General features: G+C 38.0%; 1 protein-coding gene and 1 pseudogene across 1 annotated transcript in view; one reads left to right on the top strand and one right to left on the bottom strand.

The window, feature by feature from the left end:
* The window catches only part of GIN1 (gypsy retrotransposon integrase 1), a 29562-nt gene extending 28401 nt beyond the window's left edge, over positions 1-1161 (top strand). The window contains exon 8 of the mRNA XM_059175586.1: positions 776-1161. Coding sequence (XP_059031569.1) covers positions 776-813 — 38 coding nt within the window. The 3' untranslated portion in view covers positions 814-1161. The remainder of the gene's footprint in view (positions 1-775) is intronic.
* Positions 1162-9783: 8622 nt separating this feature from the next.
* On the bottom strand, positions 9784-18217 carry LOC131831181 (tubulin alpha chain-like; annotated as a pseudogene).
* Between the last annotated feature and the right edge of the window lie 3916 nt (positions 18218-22133).

Raw genomic sequence — 22133 nt, 5'->3', positions numbered from 1 at the left:
TTTGTATCCTCCAAGATGCAGGCTGATAGAGCCTCATCTGTGGAATACACCAGCCACCGTGGCAAGGGGACAAGGTGGTGAACCCAGCACTAGCTCTGGAAAAGACTTGCTGTCACATTATATACAACCTTCCTACTCAAATTGCAGTGGTCAAATCTGGTCATACTCTGCTAACGGGTACAGGTGGCAATGGTACAAAAGGATTAAAGTTAGTGATGTTAGTTGCATAACTGAAGATACTAAAATCCACTGAATTGTGCACTATAAAAGGGTGAATTTTATGATATGAGAGTTACATCTCAATAAAATTATTATAAAGAGTCTAAACCAGAATTTAAAATAAATGTCACATAGCCACACCTAACACCAAAGGATACGTTAAGTTCAGTCCTCCTATATTCCTGGAAGGAGAAAAACCAAAATAGTGACAGATAAATATAATAGCTGCTGTACTTACCTTTGTTTACAAATTCTATTGTAGGCCATTTTGATGAATAATTTTTAAATCCCGATAGCCAATACAAGCTATTCAAATAAACTGCTGATTTTGTTATTGAAATCTTGGGATTCTAAAGTAGGAATACCAAGTACAGATTATAAGTAAGCAAATATACACACAACAATCAACAAGTTATGTATACACACAGTCTTGTCTCTAATGTTTGCAGGGCTCTGTCAGTGAAAATGGAGGTCCACATACCGTTTACCTAAATAACCAGAAGTTACAAATCACACTAACAAACTGTTCCTACCTTGTCAAACATGCCTTCTTAAGGTTCCCAGAATTCTTGGACTCCTCAAGCCCTGCACTAATGTGTGGCAGAACAGGGAGAGATGAACTCAGAGAGCCCTCTGTCCCAGTGCCGTCTTCTCCCAAGGACAACCCACCTAGCTCCTGCAGATGCACTGCTTGAGTAGTCCTGACCTTTGGTGTGTGCTCTCCAGCTTCACCTGCCCTTCTGGGATGGACCAGGAAGGCCTTGGAAGAGGTTCTCCAGGTGAAGAGGGGCATGTCCCTGGGCTCTGTCGTCTTCTCACCCTGTAGGGAGAGACATATGCTAGAGTGGAACAGATCCTAGCCCTCAAGCAAATCCCTCTTGCCTGGATTTCAGGGTGGTTTTTCTGTAAGTCTATAATAAAATTTTGACAGAATTCCAGAAATGTCTCTATGAGGTTTTGTATGCCACCTTGTGGTATTTTTAGGAACACTTAAAAACATGATATAGTAGAAAATGGAGATCCTGAGCTACAATAGAAGAGAAATATATTTTAAATGAGAATAATATCTTGGCTTGAAAAATTATTTTTAAATATAATTATTAACATTTACAGTGTAAAATTTTCTTATGTGACTGTCTAAAAAAAGTAACTCACTGAGATTTATAAAAGAAAACTTATTACATATGTAGCTATGGAATTCATTCATACACGCAAAAAAGATATGTATTAAATGCTTGCTCTGCTCCAAGTACTGTTCTGGCACTGAGGTTATATTAGTGGGAAACAAAAATCCCTACACTCCTAGAGCTTATGTTCCAATTGGATAGTAAAGTAGTACCTACAGTTCTTAATTAATACATTACTTACGTTCAATCAAAATCTCATTGGTAGCCTTTTGCACAGACATTTTGTTCAGATCCCTACATTAAGCCTTGAAAAAGAAGTAAGTATTCTCTTCTGCTTTTGTTTGACTATATAGAAAGTTGTAACAGTGTTTTGTTCACATGTCTAAAAAGGGCTGGGCCACTTCCAGTGGGAGTTTCTAACCAGTATAATTAGTAATTTAAAAAAAAGTAAGCATTTAAAAAGCAAACTTCTTTCAAACTTTTATTTTCTACAAGTGCTTTATTATTCAGTGGGAAATGCTAGCCTTGTGCAGTGTTAACAATTAATGTTAAGCAGGCAAAGATCAATTCAGTGCCATCAAATTAAAAAGTACCTAAACTGGTAGCTTGCCCTGAGTGTGAGGCCCAGGCAAAATGACTCTTTTGCTTCCTCTAATCAATCCTTCAGTGTTCTCCTCACCCCCTTTCTCCTTATTCCCATTAATACTACTTCCTTTGTGCACCCAGCCACAACTTGTTTAGAAGTTAAGTGGCACTGGGCCCAGGGGACTTGCCGTATCTGACCACCTCACTGTTCAGACTTTGAAGGTCTTGTGAGGAGCACACAGGAGAGCCTTGGCTGGTGGGTAGCTGGAGGAAACCAGATAGCCTGGTGAGTAGTTGGAGGAGACCAGATAGTCAATGACAACTTTGTTCCTCTCCCCTATATCCCAAGGAAGCCTCTGTTAGTTCTGAAAGTCTCAGGAATCGAAGTGGAGAATCAGGAGAAACTAAAGGAAAGGGGGTCTGACTTTAATCCTTCCCCTGTATCACTTTCATATTAGCGATGGAGGAAAAAGACTAGATGGAATAGTTCTCCTCCAATACCACGTTTTTCTATTGCATCATAATACAAAATCTGTAGTCTCTGAGCTTCTGAGCAGTGTTTTGTTCTGGGTTTTGCTCTATTTATTTAGAATTTCATCCTTACAAATATATATACATATATATATGTATATATGTACATATCAAGAGATACATATATGTATATATATACAAATATATATATAAGGATATATATCCTTACAAATATATATATTACTCATTTTTTCAATTTTATGTAATAAATAGTGATAAAATGATCATAGTGATGGTTTATGTGACTTGATCATAGCTAGAAGTAAATCAGTGGCAAATCTGCGTAGGCTTTCAGAACAAGACTTAGAATCAGACCTCTGTTAAGCCATACCCAACTATGTTTAATAATCACTAATTTTACCTAGGGTAATTAATACGGTTTGAAGAGGTAATGGCTTCTATTTATGTAATGTAAAAAAACAAAACAACACAAAACAAAACCTAAAGTGCAGAAAAAATATATATTAAAAACTCATAATTTTTTTAAAAATTAAAAAACAATAAAAACTCTCAGGTCATGATCCCAGTATCCCAGGATCTATCCCTGCATTAAGCCCCCACACTGGGCTCTCTGCTCAGCAGGGAGCTTCCTTCTCCTCTCCCTCTACCTGTCACTCCCCCTGTTTGTGCTTTCTCTCTCTCTCTGTTAAATAAATAAAACCTTAAAAAAAAAATGTACAGAGGACTCAATTACACATTTCTCCAAAGAAGATCTACAAATGGCCAGAAAGCACAGGAAAATATGCTCAGTATCATTAGTACTTGGGGAAAAGCAAATCAAAACCACAATGAGATATCACTTCACATCTAGAACGGCTGCACTATATTTTAATGGAAAATAGCAAGTATTGATGAGAATGTAGACAAATTGGAACCCTTGTACATTGCTGATAGGAATGTAAAATGGTTCAGTTAATTAAGGAAAGAGTTCGGCTGTTCTTCAAAGATAAAATTACTGTATGTACCAGTAATTTCACTCCTGGGTGTATACCCAAAGGAACTAAAAGCTGGGACTGGAAGAGATATTTGAACACCAGTGTTTATTGTGGCATTATTCACAATGGCCAAAAGGTGGAAACAGCACAAGTGTCCATCAGCAAGTGAATGGATAAACAAAATGCAGTATATATGTACAATGGAATATTATTTAGCCATCAAAAGGAACGAAGTTCTGAATAATGCTATGTCATTGACTGTTGAAGGCATTATTCTAAATGAAATAAGCCAAACAAAAAGGACAAATATTGTATGATTTCACTTGATGAAATTTAAGAATAGGCAAATTTATAGAGACAGTAGATTAGTAGTTACTAGGGCCAAGGGGAGTGGGAAAGAGAGTTAATGGTTATTGATTACAAAGTTACTGTTTGAAATGATGAAAACATGTTGGAAATAGTGGTGATGGTTGCACAGCACTGTGAATACAATTAATGCCAATGAATGGTAGATTTCAAGTGGTTAAAATGGCAACTTCTATATTATATATATTTTACTATAATTTACCATCAAATGAGTAACATAATATGCCAAAAACTGTTACGGTATTCACTTTAACTGGGTAAATTATATGCTGTGTGAATTATATCTCAGTTAAGCTGTTTAAAATTTGTAGAATGCAGCTCAAATTGTCCTTAGAGGAAAATTTATGACTTATGTGCTTATATTGGGGAAAAAAAAAGGGTTATAAAGTAATGAGTTAACGTAATTTAATGTGATCTAAACAGAACAAGTGAATAAGCCTAAAGAAAATGGAATGATTGAAATCATGAGAGTAATGGAAATTAATGGAATAGAAAATGAACATATAATGACATGAACTGAGGCAAAATTTAGCAATTCTACTAAGAAAAAATAAACCTAGGGAATTTATAAATAAACAATACTGTGAGGTAAAAAGGGTCAGGACCTGATATGAGACATATATTTAAAAGATAGAAGATATTACAACTTTGTCTCAATAAACTTGAAACATTAAAATGGATAAATTCTAAAAAAAAATTTAACTGACTGTGATTAAAAAAAAATAATAAGCCAGATGATTTTGCCAAACATAACAAAATTTAAAGAACACATAGTATTACATCTTACACAAACTATTCAGTCTAGAAACAGGATACTCCTTCAGTCTTGACATGAGGGTGGCATAATTGTAATAATCAAAATCTGAAAAGGACAGAATGAAAAAGGAAAATAACAAGTTATTCTCCCATAAATACAAATGTGGCAATTGATAAATCACTGAACTCTACCTCTGAAATTAATAATGTACTACATGTTAATTAATTGATTAAATAAAATAAAAATTTCAAAATAAATACAAATACAAACACGAAAAAGAATAAAAAACAAACTGAATACAGTGACCTATAACAATATGCATTATGAGCAATTGAGTAGTAGATCCCCAAAATTAAAGGTTGATTTAGAAAAGCAATTTGTATAATTAATGGCTACATTTCTAAGAGACACGGCAAGAAAGAGATGAAACACAAAAAACAGTTATAACTGAAGGAAATTTAAGGAACAATTTAAAGAAGGATTAATGGAACCAGTAAGGGATAGTTGGACATCCCTTTGATGACCAGTAGGAGCCAGAAACCTATAGGAATGAAAGCGCAAGAAGAGGAAATGCTTAGTGAGAGATGGAGTTATGGAAGAGGGTTTAACCATCAGTATTTGTAGCCATAGAAGAATGTGTCTATTGCCAGAACCTCTGGTCAGTGCTGTGACCAACGGGGGCTCCCTATTTCCTCTCATTTGTCAGCCTCCAGGAAAAGCAAGTGGCAAGGAAGCTTCAGGATGCAAGCAGTAAAAATAAGCCTTGTAGGCAATGGAACAGTAAATGACAAGGAGCAGATTTGGGGTGTTCACTCTGAGAATAGCCAGTTAAACAAAAAGATCAGAAGTAAAAAGGAAACTTGTATAATCATCTAGATGGCAAACTTGTGCCAAAGGCTAACTAGATAGTAAATATTTTTAGCTTTGCTGGCCATAGAACTACACATTGTTGCCATTGTAGTGTGAAAGCAGCCATGTGTACTAAACAGGTATGTGTGGCTGTTTTCCAATAAAACTTTATTTTTTAAAAATGTGGGAAGGATTTGGCCTTTGAGGACACTAGTTTTTAGACCCTGGATCTAGTAGATGCAGAAAAAAATATTCGCTGAATATTAACATCCATTTGAAATTTAGAACAACAAGAGCAACAGGAAACTCTTGGCAAACTCAAAAGAACATTTCCCTATCCTGATACAGTATATGTTATTAAGAAAAAATTCTATAGTAAGCTTTATACTTAATGAGGAAAACATTGAAAGTATTCTCCTTAAGATCATGAACAAGACAGGTGTCACTGCTATTGTATTAGGTGCTCTAGCCAATATATTAGGACAAGAAAAAAGAAAAGTCATAAGGATTACGAGAAAAACTAGTCATTTGCAATAGAAATTATTATCCATATAAATCAATATGAAAAAGATAATCCAATGCAAAAATTGGGCAAAAGTCTTGAACAAGTACTTCATAGGAGAGAAAAGTGAACATGAACAGCACCTACAGATACCTTTTGTTTGCCCCTACATACCAACTTTACATTCTTTTCCTGTGCTCTGTCCAGGATCCTGGCATTGGCAGAGTTCCTATTCCCTTTGACTTCCAGTTGGATTTAGCCAATGGAGCTTCCTGACAATAGACCAGAGGAGAATGAAGTTGAGATATTCTCCTTGATCCCTTCCTCACTCTAGCTATTTCTTTTAGCCATAGTTTCCTGCTTTGTAAGAACTATTCTAGGGTTTCAGTAACCTTTTCCTCTTCTTGTCCTTTTGGGTTTAGGGTGGAAACAACACTATTGTGGACAGTCTGGGTTCTCCTACACTCCATGTACATCTTTGTACTTAGTTCCTTTGATTACTAACTTGTCATTTGTTCCCTGTTGGATTCCTGATACAGTCAATCGACATACAAAAAGATGCTCAACCTCATTAATAGCCAGAAAAAAATGCAGATCAAAACCCTTATTAAAGATGATTTAAAACTACCATATTGGGAATAATTAAAAATATCAGCAAGGATGTAGAGGAGATAATACAGTTATACATAGTTGGTGAGTGTATCAATAGACACAACTATTTTGGAAAAATAGTTTAGCTTTATGTAGCAAAGCAAAGCTGAAGATGCAGCAAGTCTATAATCCAGCAATTTTGCACCAGGAGCTATGTTCAAGAATGTTTATAAGAGGATTTTTTTCATAATAATAAAACATTGGAAACACCATAGATTTCCATCAATAGAATTGATAAATTATGACATATTTGTACAGTAGAATGCTATATGCAATGAAAATGAGTAGGTTAAAGCTACATAAAAAGAAAGCATGGATGAAATCAGAAACATCATAGGGAGCAGAAAAATCAACTTAACAGGAGAAGATGACAAATTCTGAATAGAATGAGAAAAGGAGCCATGTGTATACCTAGTGGAAGAGCATTCCAGAGAGAAGAAATAGCAAGTGAAAAATGTAGTGTTTCTGTGTCTGGCATTTTGAGGAATAAGAAGGGGTCCAGGAGACCTAGAATGAAATAAGGGGGAGTATAGCAGGAGACCACAGAGGCTAGGGGGTGAAATAAATTGTGTTCAGCCATGTAGGTCATTGTATGGACTCTGTTTTTAGTTTAATATGGGAGCTCACTGAAAGTGTTTGAGAAAAGAGACATGATCTGACTTACTATTTTTGTTTTAGATAATCACTGTGCAAACTGGAATAGGAATGGTCAGAAAAAGCACACTGGCAGACTGGTTATGAGGCTTTTGTGGTAATTCAGGGGAGAGATGACGGCACGGATAGCAGTGGAGGCGATGAGAAATGGTTAGTATCAGTTATATTTTAAAGGTAAACAGGATTTGCTGACACCAGAGATAGCTTTTAGAGGAGGAGAGGAATCTATGAGGATTCTAAACTTTTTAGGCTTGCAGGACTAGAAGCACGGAGATGAAGAAGACTAGGAAGAACAGGTGTGGGGAAGAAAAGAGAAGTTCAGTTTGAACGTGTTGAGTTTGAGATGCTTATTATACGTTGAGTAGATCCACTGGGTAGATATTTGGATATGAATCTGGAGTCCTGGGGATAGGAATTCAGCATTCACTTATGCACAGTTTGGAACTCTCCAGAATGAAACTTTAATTAATATGTGTCCCTTTGGAGAGGCCAAGACATTCTCTTTGCTACAGAGATCTGTACTTGCTATTGACCTGCCACATTTCTTGTTAATCTTGGCTGAGGTAGTGATCCAAGACATCTGGTGACTGATTATACATAGTCTGTGGCATTATTTATATTACCTGGCCAATCGAACAGATGCTCAAGCAAGGTTCCTAGCTTTATGAATGATGGCAGCAGAGCATTTGGCCCCCTTCCGCCTTTTGATGGGTATACCAGATGTGAACGCCACATTTAAGGGACTACAAATAAAGCCTGCAAGTTCTCAAGAATCTCATTCTCATCTGCCAATAGAAACCTAATGAGATAGAACATTAGTCTTTGCAGTAACATATTATTTTGTAATCACATAGCACTTGGTCTTTGCTAAGGAATTTACAATCCAGTGTAATTTATATAGAATATCAATTTCCTACTTTTACCTCAATTTTCAATTTGAAAATTGGAGACAGAACCTTTTTTTTTTTCCAGAATAAGAATCAGAAATTCTTAGGAATATGTCCTATCCTACCTCACAAACTTGAAGTTATTAGCCTTCAATCCTAAATCTTCCTTTGAATTCCAGTCAGTTCATAATAGAACGTGAAAGTCTTAGCATAGTATGTATTTTACTGAGATACCTGAATTGCCAAGATCATTGGGATACAGAGCTTTTCTGAAACAATATGATATTTCAGTTCACTCTGACAGGAAGCTGTGTTTGGCTCCAGTGGTAAAGAATTTTATTCCAACTGTGTGGAAAGACTGGTCATGTACAAGTAGGGAAGACAGAATGGGCACTGAAGGTACTGAAGGAGTAGAAAGCTGAATGTTTTCTGTTCTCCTCCTACACAGTTCCTCTCTTTCCATAGCTAGCTTCTCATCTCTCCCCTATGGGAGACTCTTCAGGTTTTGAATGTCACAGACTTGGGCTCCCTGAGCTGTGGAATCCACAGTAGGCAGTAGATGTGCCTGACAGTGAGATGGAGGGCAGGAGGGTACAGCAAGAGGACGGCACCAGGTAGAGAAATTGTGCTGTGGGATGCAGACTTCCACACACAACAAAAATGTTCCCATAGTACTGTATGTCAATTATATCTTAATAAAACTGGAAAAAAAAAATGTTCCCATATCTGTAGGCCTTTACCTAAGCAAGGAAAGCAGGGCTGCAGGACACCCTGAGAAAGAGTAGGCAGCTGGCCTAAGCAGGACAGCTATAGGGCATTTTCACAAGTGTGAAGCTAGAGAATTCATTAGTGAGGCCCCTGGTAGAGGTAGGAATGATTCATTATTTGAAGGAGATATGACTCAGTTTTGGAAGATACAAAGCGATTTCTACACGGCCCGACTGTGACTAGGAGTTTTCAGGCTTTGAGGATGGTCTTTGTTTGCCAGTTTTGAATATGATTGTGTGTGTGTGTGTGTGTGTGTGTGTGTGTGTGTGTGTGTAAAATTAACATACAATAAAATTCACTCATTTAAAGTGAAAATTCAGGGGCACCTGGGTGGCTCAGTGGGTTGAGCCTCTGCCTTTGGCTCAGGTCATGATCACAGGGTTCTGGAATCGAGCCCACATCAGGCTCTTTCCTCGGTGGGGAACCTGCTTCCCCCTCTCTCTCTGCTTGCTTCTCTGTCTACTTGTGATCTCTGTCTCTCTCTCAGTCAAATAAATAAATAAAATCTTTAAAAAAATAAAAATAAAGTAAAAATTCAATGGTTTTTAGTAGTCATAGAGTTATTATTTTAATCATTTAATACAGGAAATTTAATTGCAAACAACTTGAAACCAGCCATGCTGCCAGCCACATTCTCCTATTCTTCCACAGAATCCATGCCTACCTCTTCCCCATCATTCTCCAGAGCTGCCAAGTTCTCCTGGGCCTCAGAGACCTCTCTTTCCTACATGCCTTCTCCCACATACAATACATAAATGTTCACTTTGCTTCGTGAGATCAAACTTACGGTTTGGGCAGGCCCAGACCTCAGCCACGGCAGTGGTATTGCTTAGTACGCCGACACTCTGTTGCTCTTTGGCCACGTCTCCCTGGGGGATGACAATCAGAGGGCTGGTAGTTGACGTCCACTTTAAATCTAGTTGGGCAACATCCACAAACTGGATGTTGCATTTCATCCTGTTGCTGGTAAAGGCTGTGTTGATATTGGCTCGTCCCTCCAACACCACAGGCCACAAACCATGTACTTGGCCATTTGACTGGCTGGCTTCAGGCAGGTGTTGGTGATCTTGCTGCTCATCGTAGGCCTTCTTAGCTGAGATGCCTCAGAGTCAGTGGCCCGGGGAAAGTAGATGTGGGGGTATGGAACCAGGTTGGTTGGGAAGCCTGTCAAATTCACATTCAGGGTACTGTCAAATTGCAGAGACGTAATGATGATAGACACAACCTGCCCAATCAAATGATGGAGATTAGTATGTATGATATCCTGGTTGTGCTGACCTATGTCGTAGATGGCTTCCTTGGTGACCATGAAGGCACAGCAAGAATGATCGAAGGTCATGTGAATGATCAAGAAGGAATTGTGGGGCTCCACCATGGCTGTTGAAACCTAGAGGACTGGTAAACTTGAGGTTGGGCTTCTTGCCATACACCACCAAGAACTGATTCATGAGTAGGGGCACAAACCTGGGACTGGCGTTGTCCCCAGAGCTGTGGAAGATGAGCAAGTCCCACAGCACTGTACAAAGATCTGCCAGTTTTCAGATCCAGCCCAGGTCACAATCTCCTAGCCAATGATGTAATGGCCTTTGGCATCATTATCACCTGTGTCTTCTTTCCCAGGGATCAATACCAAGCACCCATTTTTTAAACTTTTCTGAACTTAATTTTAATTTTCTCTTATTTCTTAAAATGGCGGGACGCCTGGGTGGCTCAGTTGGTTAAGCAGCTGCCTTCGGCTCAGGTCATGATCCCAGCGTCCTGGGATCGAGTCCCACATCGGGCTCCTTGCTCGGCAGGGAGCCTGCTTCTCCCTCTGCCTCTAGCCTGCCACTCTGTCTGCCTGTGCTTGCACTCTGTATCTCTCTCTCTCTCTAACAAATAAAAAAAAAAAAAAAAAAAAAAAAAAAAAAAAAATCTTAAAATGGCAATGGGTTAACAAAATATGCAAATGATTTTGAGTGCCATTATATATGTTTACTTTTCCTTCCTTAAGTGTTCATGTTAAAAAGAAAAAGTAGCTGAACTATTTCATGGTTTTCTGTTCTTTGGTTTGGAGAATAGTGACTCCATTGTCAAAGATGACATGGATACTGTCAGTATCTATGTGACAGCTGATGTTACAGATCTTTTCAAATACCTGGGTGCTTGGTATGATGTGGACATAAAAACTGGGTGACTCGCAGCATTTTAAATTATTCTTGAAGACACAGCCGTCATTCACCAAATGGCCCCTCTTCTAGGAGTGTACAAATCCATGCAAATTTTTACTGTTTTACCACCAGATGTCAGCCATTCACTACACTGGTAATAACTACCCTGAAGATGCTTTATAAAAATCTATGTGGCTGTCACCTTCATCTCTCCTTCCCTCTGTCCCTCTCTCACCCCTTCCTGCTCTGACCATCCGTCAGTTTTTTTGACCACTTCAGAGAAGGAAAGGAGAGGGAATCCCAAAATCCAAACGTTGGTAGCTGGCTTTCTATCAGTAAGAAAGGTGAGGACCTGAGCAGTTAAGTAGGATGATAGAAGGTATTTGACCATATTTGTGCCATGAGTTTGGGGAATATATCATACTAATTATAAATAAAATGAGGGGATTCATTTATGTTCTTGAACAGATGCTACCAATATTTATTGGAGTGAGATAAAGACTCAGTCATTTACAGAAGAATGCTTGCTAATAAATGAAGAAAAAATAATATAATTAGAAAACCATTATTATTTAAGAACTCCCCCCAAATTATAGATTCAGGAAAACATCACCAATGGATAAAAAAACTATTAGGTAAAAGTTTTGGGGGAGTAGATACTCACATGATCTTAAAAATGCTTTCTCTCCTACTTTGTCTCTTAATTTCACAAAACAAACTGAGGGTTGTTGGGGTGGGGGGTTGGTAGGGAGACAGTGGTTGGATTATGGACTTTGGGGAGGGTATGTGCTATGGTGAGTGCTGGGAAATGTGTAAACCTGACGATTCACAGACCTGTACCCCTGGGGCTAATAATACATTATTTGTTAATAAAAAAATAAAAAATAAATCTCAAAAAAATGTTTTCTCTCAGAAACACTTTATAAAGAAAAGGTAGAAATGGAACATATATAATGGGGAATTTGTTGTACATTTAAAAACATTTTTATTGTTTTTAAGATTTTACTTATTTATTAGAGAGAGAGAGAACACGAATTGCGGGGGGTAGGACCAAAGGAGAGGGAGAAGCAGACTCCCCACTGAGCAGGGGGCTGGGGGCTGGATGCAGGACTCAATCCCAGGACCCTGAGATCATGACCCGACTCAGCCATCCAGGTGCCCTGGACATCATTTTACTTAAGTGATCAAATGTAGCATCATCAATAATGGAGCAAACTGACATTGTGTGTCTCCTAATATGAGGCGGTGGGAGGTAGGCATCATCAGAATTATAAATCAATCATGAGAAAAAAAGATGAAGTTACAGTGGGAGCCCTTGTGCAAAATGACTGGCCTGCACTATTTTTTTTTTTTTTTAAGATTTTTATTTATTTATCAGAGAGAGATCACAAGTAGGCAGAGAGATAGGCAGAGAGAGATGGTGGGGAAGCAGGCTCCCTGCTGTGCAGAAAGCCTGATGCAGGACTTGATCCCAGGACCCTGAGATCAAGACCTGAGCTGAAGGCAGAAGCTTAACACAGTGAGCCACCCAGGTGCCCCAGACTGGATTATTAAAAGTGTTGATGTTTTGGAAGAAAAAGAATGGCAAAAGAATTACATTAAAGAGACAAAAGAGGGGTTGCCTGGGTGGCTCAGTGGGAAGAAGCCTTTGCCTTGGGCTCAGGTCATGATCTCAGGGTCCTGGGATGGAGCCCCGCACTGGGCTCTCTGCTCAGCAGGGAGCCTGCACCCCCACCCCACCCCCCGCCTGCCTCTCTGCCTACTTGTGCTCTCTCTCTGTCAAATAAATAAATTTTTTTAAAAAGGAGACAAAAGAGTTGTAAGAAACAAATGCATCATGTGAATATTAATTGGATCCTGGATCAAAAATAGAAAGCTCCAAAGGGAATTTTAGAGATACTGGGGGTTCAAATGTAGACTACCATATTAGCCGATATTAAGGAATCAGTGTTCAATTCTTTTGTGTAACAATGTTTCTGTGGTTATGTAGGAGAATGCCTAATTTGTAGGTGATATGTGTTGAACTATTGAGAGTAAATGTTATGATGTCCTCAAATTATTCTCAAATTGCTCAGTAGAGGTAAACTAGTGTGTGCATGCATTGCACACCTGTGAGAAAGAGAAAAACACATATGGCAAAATGTTAATCTCTGTTAAGTGTAAGCGAAGGGTATATGGATAGTCAATATGACAGTCTTCAGTATTGCTATAGCTTTGAAATTTTCAGAGGAAGAACTGGGGACAAAAGAACATCATAATTTGTTTGTATTAGAATGAATAGTATTGACTGAACATCCATGATTTATCTTTTTTTAAGTAAGGCAACTATCTCTTTTATTGATTCGAAGCTACCTGTTTCCATCAACCTTAGATGAGTAGAAATCGTAGTATAAGAGACAGATTTTAGGTCTCAAATCTTTGCTCTTGTTTTCTTTGTATATTTTTCATTGTCATTATTTTTGTGAAAGATCCAAATTGAACACTTCTTCTTGTATTCAGTATTGTTTGTGGGAATTTGAGACTCTTTTCATTTATACACTGGTACAGACTTAATTGCTCAATGTCCCTTTTTAATGTAATAATTTAAGCACCACACAAATAGGCATTTCAGTAAACCTCTTTATCCAAGAAATAGAACATTAGTGCCTGTCTACTGTTTTTTTTTCTTACCAGAATCAACATTTATTCAACTGGCAGTAGTATCTGAAGTTTCCTTGGTGAAACAAATTCTCTATAAATCATCAGTGTGGTTACTGTGAGATGTGACTCTGCTCTCGTTCTACATATCCCACTTGCCCTGCCTATGGTGATTTATTCTAAAGTTGCACAGAAATCAAATCAGGCAAGTTAGTCAATGTATTAGAACTCTTTAGAAAGGGAAGGTATCTCCCTCAAAGTTAATGCTGGGAGGATTTAAACTCAGAGTTGCTGGTTGCCACCTTTATTACTTCTGGGTGGAGAGTGTGCATGAAAATGAATCCTTTGTAGAAGAAAGACAAACTGAGGGACGAGGGGAGGCAAATTCCTGATAGCATCTTCTGAGTTGCTGAATCTAGCCATGCCTGAGTTTTTCAGTTATGTGAATGAATAAATAGTAGTACTATACCTTAATAAATTATCAATTTTTCATTATTATCATTATTAATTCTTAATAAGTAAGAATTGTGTAAATTGTGATTTATGACTAAAGAACTTTGACTAATAAAATGGTCTGTATTTTATAGGCATATAAGATACAGCTATAGGTGGGTTCAGAATGGTGTATAGTAAGATCTAGTGCTTGGAATTTCAGAACTTTCTCATCTTAACCAGGCGTTCTTTCCAAAGTCAATATTGGCTAAGACTAGGCTGCACTACTGAATGGAACTACCTCCTTATCTGGAAGTTAATCGTAAGAACCAGTGCATTTGTGCTGTTTCATCCATTTGCATGCTTACGTCAGCTCCTGGACAATATATATTTTTAAAGACATGGAGAGTGATGTTAGTATAATAGAGGAACCAAATGAAGCATTCTCAAGTAACTGGTTTGTTCAGGTTATGTATGTATGTGTATAGGAGAAAACGCACTTTTCCTCAAAAATGAAAAGAGTTCTTTTATTGTCAAACTTGTCTTTATAAACTCGTCTATTTCATATTCTTTCTTCATATGTCCAAACTTGGGCACTCTCTTATCAAGTCTTCTTTGGTAAATCCCTGTGATGGTACAGTGTACTCAGTTTTGGAGCACAGAAAATACTTGTTTCTTGTTTTGTACCTTTAGTTTAGAGGTATGACCGACATCTCTGGGTATTGGTGTTTCAGAAATTGGAAGTCTATAAGGAGGAGTCACATTTATCATCATCAGTGTATTCTCTAGATTGAATATATATGCTCCCTTAAATAAGGATGCAGGAAAAACACACCAAATGTATCTGGTGGATTCTTGCCTTTAGGTGTGATTTGAAAGGAGAAAATAAGACTAGCGTGGTGGCCTGTGGAGGACATCATTTGTATTTTTGTCTTTGGGATGATCCTTGTTAAGGGAATGGAAGGGAGATGTTGCTGGTAGGTAAGTTCTGGCTGTGAAGATAATTTGCACCTGTGGTTTCTGTGATGTGGGTTTGAGGAAGTGGGGTCAATGACTTCTAGGCCTCTCTCTCTGGAGACCATATATTTGAGAACATGGCTTCGTATGCCTAATAATTGTTTTAAGGCTTGGCTACTCTCTGTGGGACTTTATTTCTTGGAGATGGTCCATAGAACACCTGGGTCCAGATCACCAGGGATGCTTCTTAAAAATGCAGAGATCTGGGCCCCACCCAGCATAGTGAATCAGAAACTCTGGGTACGGGATCAAGAGTCCGTCCTCTCAAAATAAGTACCCACAGCTGATACTTATATTCACTGAAATCTGAGAAGTACGCTATGGGCATCATCAACTTTGACTTACACCAACTTTGAGCTATTAGGTAGATGACAGTCTGGGGAAAAGGCCCTAAAACCAAGTCTTTGGCTTCCCTTGTCATTCACCTACTTAAATATTCAATTTATATAACAGTTGAGTGAGAGTTTAAAGATGCATGGGAATTTTGAGAAAGAATATGCTGATTTGATAAACTAAGAAGAAAGCTTAGAACAAAAGATTTTATGCATATGATAATTCAGGGCCAATTCAGTGAATGACAGAGCAATTCTTTTTCCTCCCCCAAATAATACTCTCTGGATAATTTAATGTAAAAAAATCAAAGCCCAGCTGTTTCTCTTTGTCTTTTTAATAAGTCAATTATGCTTATTTTATTTATCCAATTTAAAACACTGAGAAATTAAGGCAGTCAGATCTTGGTATTAATGGTCAAAATTAAAATACCCCAGATCCCATCTTCTCTCTCCAAACATTTGTAAACCATAACGTATGTGAAAATATAGGTATCTACTCATAGTAACTGGCACAGTGGAACAGCTGTTCTCAAAGACAGCAGTTTTCAATGCTGGATGCACATTAGAATTACTTAGAGATATTAAAAAGCATGGCCTATACCAAGATACTCCTCTAAGTCAACTAAATCAGGATCTCTGGAAGGAGTGCCCCCTGTCTTTTTTTCTTCTTTAATTCCCCAGGTGGTTCTACAGTAAAGCCAGGTATAGGATGTACTTCTTTAGGTACTTCCTAAGCAGAGCAATCTCTGAGGGTCTCAATAAATGAAATTCAGCTAAGAGCAATCATCAGTGGAGAGACTTAAGGCAATGGAGTTCATTCATTTCTAGTGTACCATCTTCAGTCAAGCCAGGTTAGCAGAATAAGGGTAGTGTACTAGGACAGGATTGTAACACCCCTGAGTTTCTTTTCCCAACTCTTCTTTTTTTCATGCCATTTGCTTATATTAGGCATAAAATTCTGCACGTTATAGTAAGGGACATACGTAAGAATAGACCTGCAAAAGGTATTTGTCTACTCAATGGATATCGTTGAAGACCCCAATGACACATCTTGCTGTCTTTTAGAAGGTACTTGGGAGCAAGTTTTTCTGGTCTTATAATTAGGAACTCTTAATGTTTAATGGGCTCATGAATTATGTAAGTAATCGATTTTTATTTAATGAGCTGCTAGAAAGTTTAGAGGCAAATTCTCTCCCTCGAGCAGATGTAATAGGAATGACTTTTGTATTAACTTTTCCATTTTTATCTTTGTTCTCCCTTTATCTTTCTCACCTCCTTATAGTACATCATTTTCATATTTATTTTTATTTTTTTGAATCCATCAAGGCACTGTAAACTGTTTAGGAACATTTGATAACATTCAAAAAAGTAGCTGATGGAGCTGAGGGTCAAATATTGTACCACAAAAGTGCAAGTCAGCTAATTTCCTCAGTGTAAGCAGACTTGAGCACCATCAAAGTCAGTGCATAAGACATTTATTTTGGGGTATTGGACTAATCCTCACATTGAAATAAAAAAACAAATATGTAAGATACAGTGGACAGGCACATATACATCAGAAGAGTTGTTATTCTACATTTACATATTTACTGCGGATGGTACCAAAAGGGAAATAAAGGAGTCGTCAAGAAAGGAAAATGCTATTCCTCATTTGAGAAGGAAGATCAAAGGAATACAAAGAAAGGTGAAGTTTCTACTTGGGGAGGATGCCCAAATTAAGCTTGCAAGAGAAGGCAATCATCTTTGGTATCACTGATGAGAGGAAAAAAATCTGAGTTAGGTTTTTAAAAATAGGGGCGCCTGGGTGGCTCAGTGGGTTAAGGCCTCTGCCTTCGGCTCGAGTCGTGATCCTGGGGTCTTGGGATCGAGCCCCGCATCGGGCTCTCTGCTTTGCGGGGAGTCTGCTTCCTCCTCTCTCTCTCTCTGCCTGCCTCTCTGCCTACTTGTGATCTCTGTCTGTCAAATAAATAAATAAAATTAAAAAAAATAATTTAAAAATAACATAACTGGAAGACACTCTAACATAATTTTTTACAAAGCAGTCTATAGTGTTTTCATGACTGGTCAATTAAATCTCCGCTATGCCACTACTAAGATGCTTGAATTGCATGTAGGCATTTTGAAGAAAGGGATCTAGAGTCTGATTATTATATGAAGCAAAGTTATCAGGTTCTTACTAAATTGCATTGATGGATTATAATGAAAAAGATGTCATAAAAGTAATTTGTATGGGGGAGGAGCAAGATGGCAGAGGAGTAGGAAATCTAAATTTCTTCGGGTCCCAGGAATTCAGCTAGATAGTTATCAAACCATTTTGAACCTACAAACTCAACAGGAGATCGAAAAAAAGAATAGTAGCAATTCTCGGAACAGAAAAGCGACCACTTTCTGGAAGGTAGGACATGCAGAGAAGTGAATCTGAGGTGCTATATGGGAAGATAGACCGCAGTGGGGAGGGGCCGGCTCCCAGGAAGCAGTAGAGCAACGGAGAACAAAATCAGAACTTTTAGAAGTCTGCTCCATGGAGGAACGTCATTCCAGAGGCTAAGCGTGGGGTGGAGTCCTCACGGGGACAGTGTGGTCATAGGACCTGTGGGGGGGGTCACAGAAAGGCCTGGGGTGTCTGAGTACAGCAGAGCTCCTAGGTATTGGAGTGGGAAAGCAGGCTACAGAGAGGAACCGAAGAGTGGGCTCTCAGGTCGGGGTTACCTTAAACCAGGGCTTAGTCAGGCATACCTCGTGGAGCAGGGACCCCACAACAGGCAGATCCGGGGAGATGCCATCCCCTCTTCCACTGAGAGGAGCAGTGCAGGAGCATGCTGCAGGAATCTGCTGGGTTTGGAGACTCCAAACAGGGCCATGGGCCAGAGATAGAAATGCTCAGTTACAGGCTGGGCAGTGCAGCCGGAGACCAGGGAGGCGGGAGTGATTGAGCGCTTTTCTCCAGGGTCACTCTGAGGAATGCAGCCCCGAGCTCTTGGCTCCTACCCTGGGGAGACTGGGAGGCCTCCATTTTCATTCCCATCCTCCAGAACTCTACGGAAAGCATTCAGGAAACAAAAGCTACAGAGAACCTGAGCAGATTCCTTAGGCTGCCCCAGCAAAGGCAGTGCAATTCTGCCTCAGGCAAAGACATTTGAGAATCACTGAAACAGGCCCCTCTCCCAGAAAATCTGCAAGAACCTCTGGCCAAGACCAAGTTCACTGATCAATGAGAATTGCAAAACATCAGAGCTATGGGAACACAGCACATAGAATTCATGGCTTTCCCCCAGGATTCTTTAGTCTTTCAAAGTTACATTTTTTAGATTTTCTTTTTTTCTTATTCAATTCTTTTTAAAAATTTCCCCTTTCCTATTTTAACTTAACTATTTTATCAATAACTTTTTAAAAATCTTTTTAAAAAATTTTAAAAATTTTCATTGTTATAGTCATATTTTATCTTTTTTAAAATTTAAAATTTAAAATCTTTTTTAAAAATTTAAAAAATTTTCATTGTTATAGTCATATTTTATCCCTTCATTGTATTTAACCTTATTTTTTATATACATATATGTCTTTCTTTCTTCGAAATTTTGGGATATAGATTCTTCTAACAGAGCAGAACATACCCTAAATCTAGCATATAGCTTTGTTCTAGTCTCTAGCCTGATCACATTCTCTCCTTTATTTTTCTTTTTTCAACTTATCAATCCTTTTTTTAAAGGGACTTTAAAAATTTTCATCTTATAGTCATATTCCATCCCTTCGTTGTGTTTACCCTTGTTTTTGTATATATATAAGTTTTTTTTCTTTAAAATTTTGGGAGGCATTCTCTCCTAACAGACAAAAATACACCCAAAATCAACTGTGTGGCTCTTTTATATTCACCAGTCTAATTATATACATATATATATTTCAGTGAGGGGGTGGAAAACAATTTACCATGCTAATGGACTTCAAAACAAAGCTGGGGTGGCAATCTTGACATCAGATAAAATAGATTTTAATCCAAAGACTATGGTAGGAGACACTATATCATATTTAAAGGGTCTGTCCAACAAGAAGAGCTAACAATTTTAAATATCTATGCCCCTAACACAGGAGCAGCCAACTATATAAGCCAATTAATAAAAAAATCAAAGAAAGACATCAACAACAATACAATAATAGTAGGGGACTTTAACACCTCCTCTCACTGAAATGGACAGGTCATCTAAGCAAAAGATCAACAAGGAAATAAAGGCTTTAAATGACACACTGGGCCAGAGGGACATCACAGATATATTCAGAACATTCCATCCCAAAGCAACAGAATACACATTCTTCTCTAGTGCACAGGGAACATTCTCCAGAACAGATCACATCCTGGGTCACAGGTCTCAACCAGTACCAAAAGACTGGGATCATTCCCTGCATATGTTCAGATCATGATGCATTGAAACTAGAACTCAACTGCAACAGGAAAGTTGGAAAGAACTCAAATACGTGGAGGTTAAAGAACATCCTACTAAAGAACGAATGGGTCAACCAGGAAATTAAGGAAGAATTTTAAAAAATTCATGGAAATAAATGAAAATGAAAACACAACTGTTCAAAATCTTTGGAACACTACAAAAGTGGTCATGTGAGGAAAGTATATAACAATAGAAGCCTTTCACAGGAAACAAGAAAGATCTCGAATATACAACCTAACCCTAAAGAAGCTAGGAAGGGAACAGGAAATAAAGCCTAAACTCAGCAGGAGAAAAGAAATAATAAAGATCAGAGCAGAAATCAATGAAATAGAAGCCAAAAGAACAGTAGAACAGATCAACAAAAGTAGGACCTGGTTCTTTGAAAGAATTAATCAGATTGATAACCCCCTGGCCAGACTTATCAAAAAGAAAAGAGAAAGGACCCAAATTAATAAAATTAATAAAATCATGAATGAGAAAGTACAGATCAAAACCAACATCTAAAGAAATACAAACAATTAAATGAACATTTTATGAGCAACTATTCACTAGAAAATCTGACCATCTGGAAGAAATGGATGCATTCCTAGAGACACATAAACTACCAAAACTGAACCAGGAAGAAATAGAAAACCTGAACAGACCCATAACCAGTAAGGAGATTGAAGCAGTCATCAAAAATCTCCCAATAAAGAAAAGCCCAGGGCCAGACGGCTTCCCAGGGGAATTCTACCAAGCATTTAAAGAAGAATTAATACCTATTCTCCTGAGACTGTTCCAAAAAATAGAAATGGAAGGAAAACTTCCAAACTCATTTGATGAGCCAGCATTACCTTGATCCCAAAACCAGACAAAGACCCCATCAAAAAGGAAAATTACACAGCATCTTTGTTACATCTTTGATGAACGCAGTTGCAAAAATTCTCACCAAAAGACTAGCCAATAAGATCCAACAGTACATTAAAAGGATCATTCACTACAACTAAGTGGGATTTATTCCTGGGCTGCAAGTTTGGTTCAACATCCACAAACCAATCAATGTGATACAACACATTAATAAAAGAAAGAATAAGAACCATATGATACTCCCAATATGATGCTGAAAAAACATTTGACAAAGTACAGCTTCCTTTCTTGATCGAAACTCTACACAGTATAGGATATCAATATCATCAAAGCCATCTATGAAAAATGCACAGCGAATATCATTCTAATGGGGAAAAACAGCTCTAATGGGGAAAAACAGGTCAGGAACACGGCAGGGATGTCCACTCTATTCAACATAGTACTAGAAATTCTAGCCTCAGCAATCAGACAACAAAAAGAAATAAAAGGCATCCAAATTGACAAAGAAGTCAAACTCTCACTATTTGCAGATGATATGATACTTTATGTTGAAAACCCAAAAGACTCCACTCCAAAACTGCTGGAACTCATACAGGAATTCAATAAAGTGTCAGGATATAAAATCAATGCACAGAAATCAGTTGCATTTCTATATACAAATAGCGAGACAGAAGAAAGAGAAATTAAAGAGTCCATCCCATTTACAACTGCACCCCAAACCATAAGATACCTAGGAATAAATCTAACCAAAGAGGCAAAGAATCTGTACTCAGAAAACTATAAAGTATTCATGAAAGAAATTGAGGAAGACACAAAGAAATGGAAAAGCATTCCATGCTCATGAATTGGAAGAACAAATATTATGAAAATGCCTATGCTACTTAAAGCAATCTACACATTTAATACAATCCCTATGAAAATACCATCAATTTTTTTGGAAAGAAATAAAACAAATAATCCTAAAATTTCTGTGGAACTGGAAAAGACCTCCAATAGCCAGAAGAATGTTGAAAAAGAAAGCCAAAGTTGGCGGCATCATAATTCCAGACTTCAAACTCTGTTACAAAGCATTAATCATCAAGACATCAAGACTGGCACAAAAACAGACAGATAGATCAATGGAATAGAATAGAGAGCCCAGAAACAGACCTTAAACTCTACAGTCAACTAATCTTCGACAAAGCAGAAAAGGATGCCCAATGGAAAAAAGACAATCTCTCCAACAAGTTGTGTTGGGAAAATTGGACAGCCACATGCAGAAAAATGAAACCGGACCATTTCCTTACACCACACACAAAAATAGACTCAAAATGGATGAAAGAACTCCATGTGAGACAGAAATCCTTCTCCTTGAGGGGAGCACGGGCAGCAACCTCTTCAATTTCAGCCACAGCAACTTCTTCCTAGAAACATCACCAAAGGCAAGGGAAGCAAGGGCAAAAATGAACTACT

This window comes from Mustela lutreola, chromosome 5 (assembly GCF_030435805.1).
Source record: "Mustela lutreola isolate mMusLut2 chromosome 5, mMusLut2.pri, whole genome shotgun sequence".
Lineage (NCBI taxonomy): Eukaryota > Metazoa > Chordata > Mammalia > Carnivora > Mustelidae > Mustela > Mustela lutreola.
Note: the sequence above shows the minus strand (reverse complement) of the source record. Positions and strands in the feature narration are given on the sequence as shown.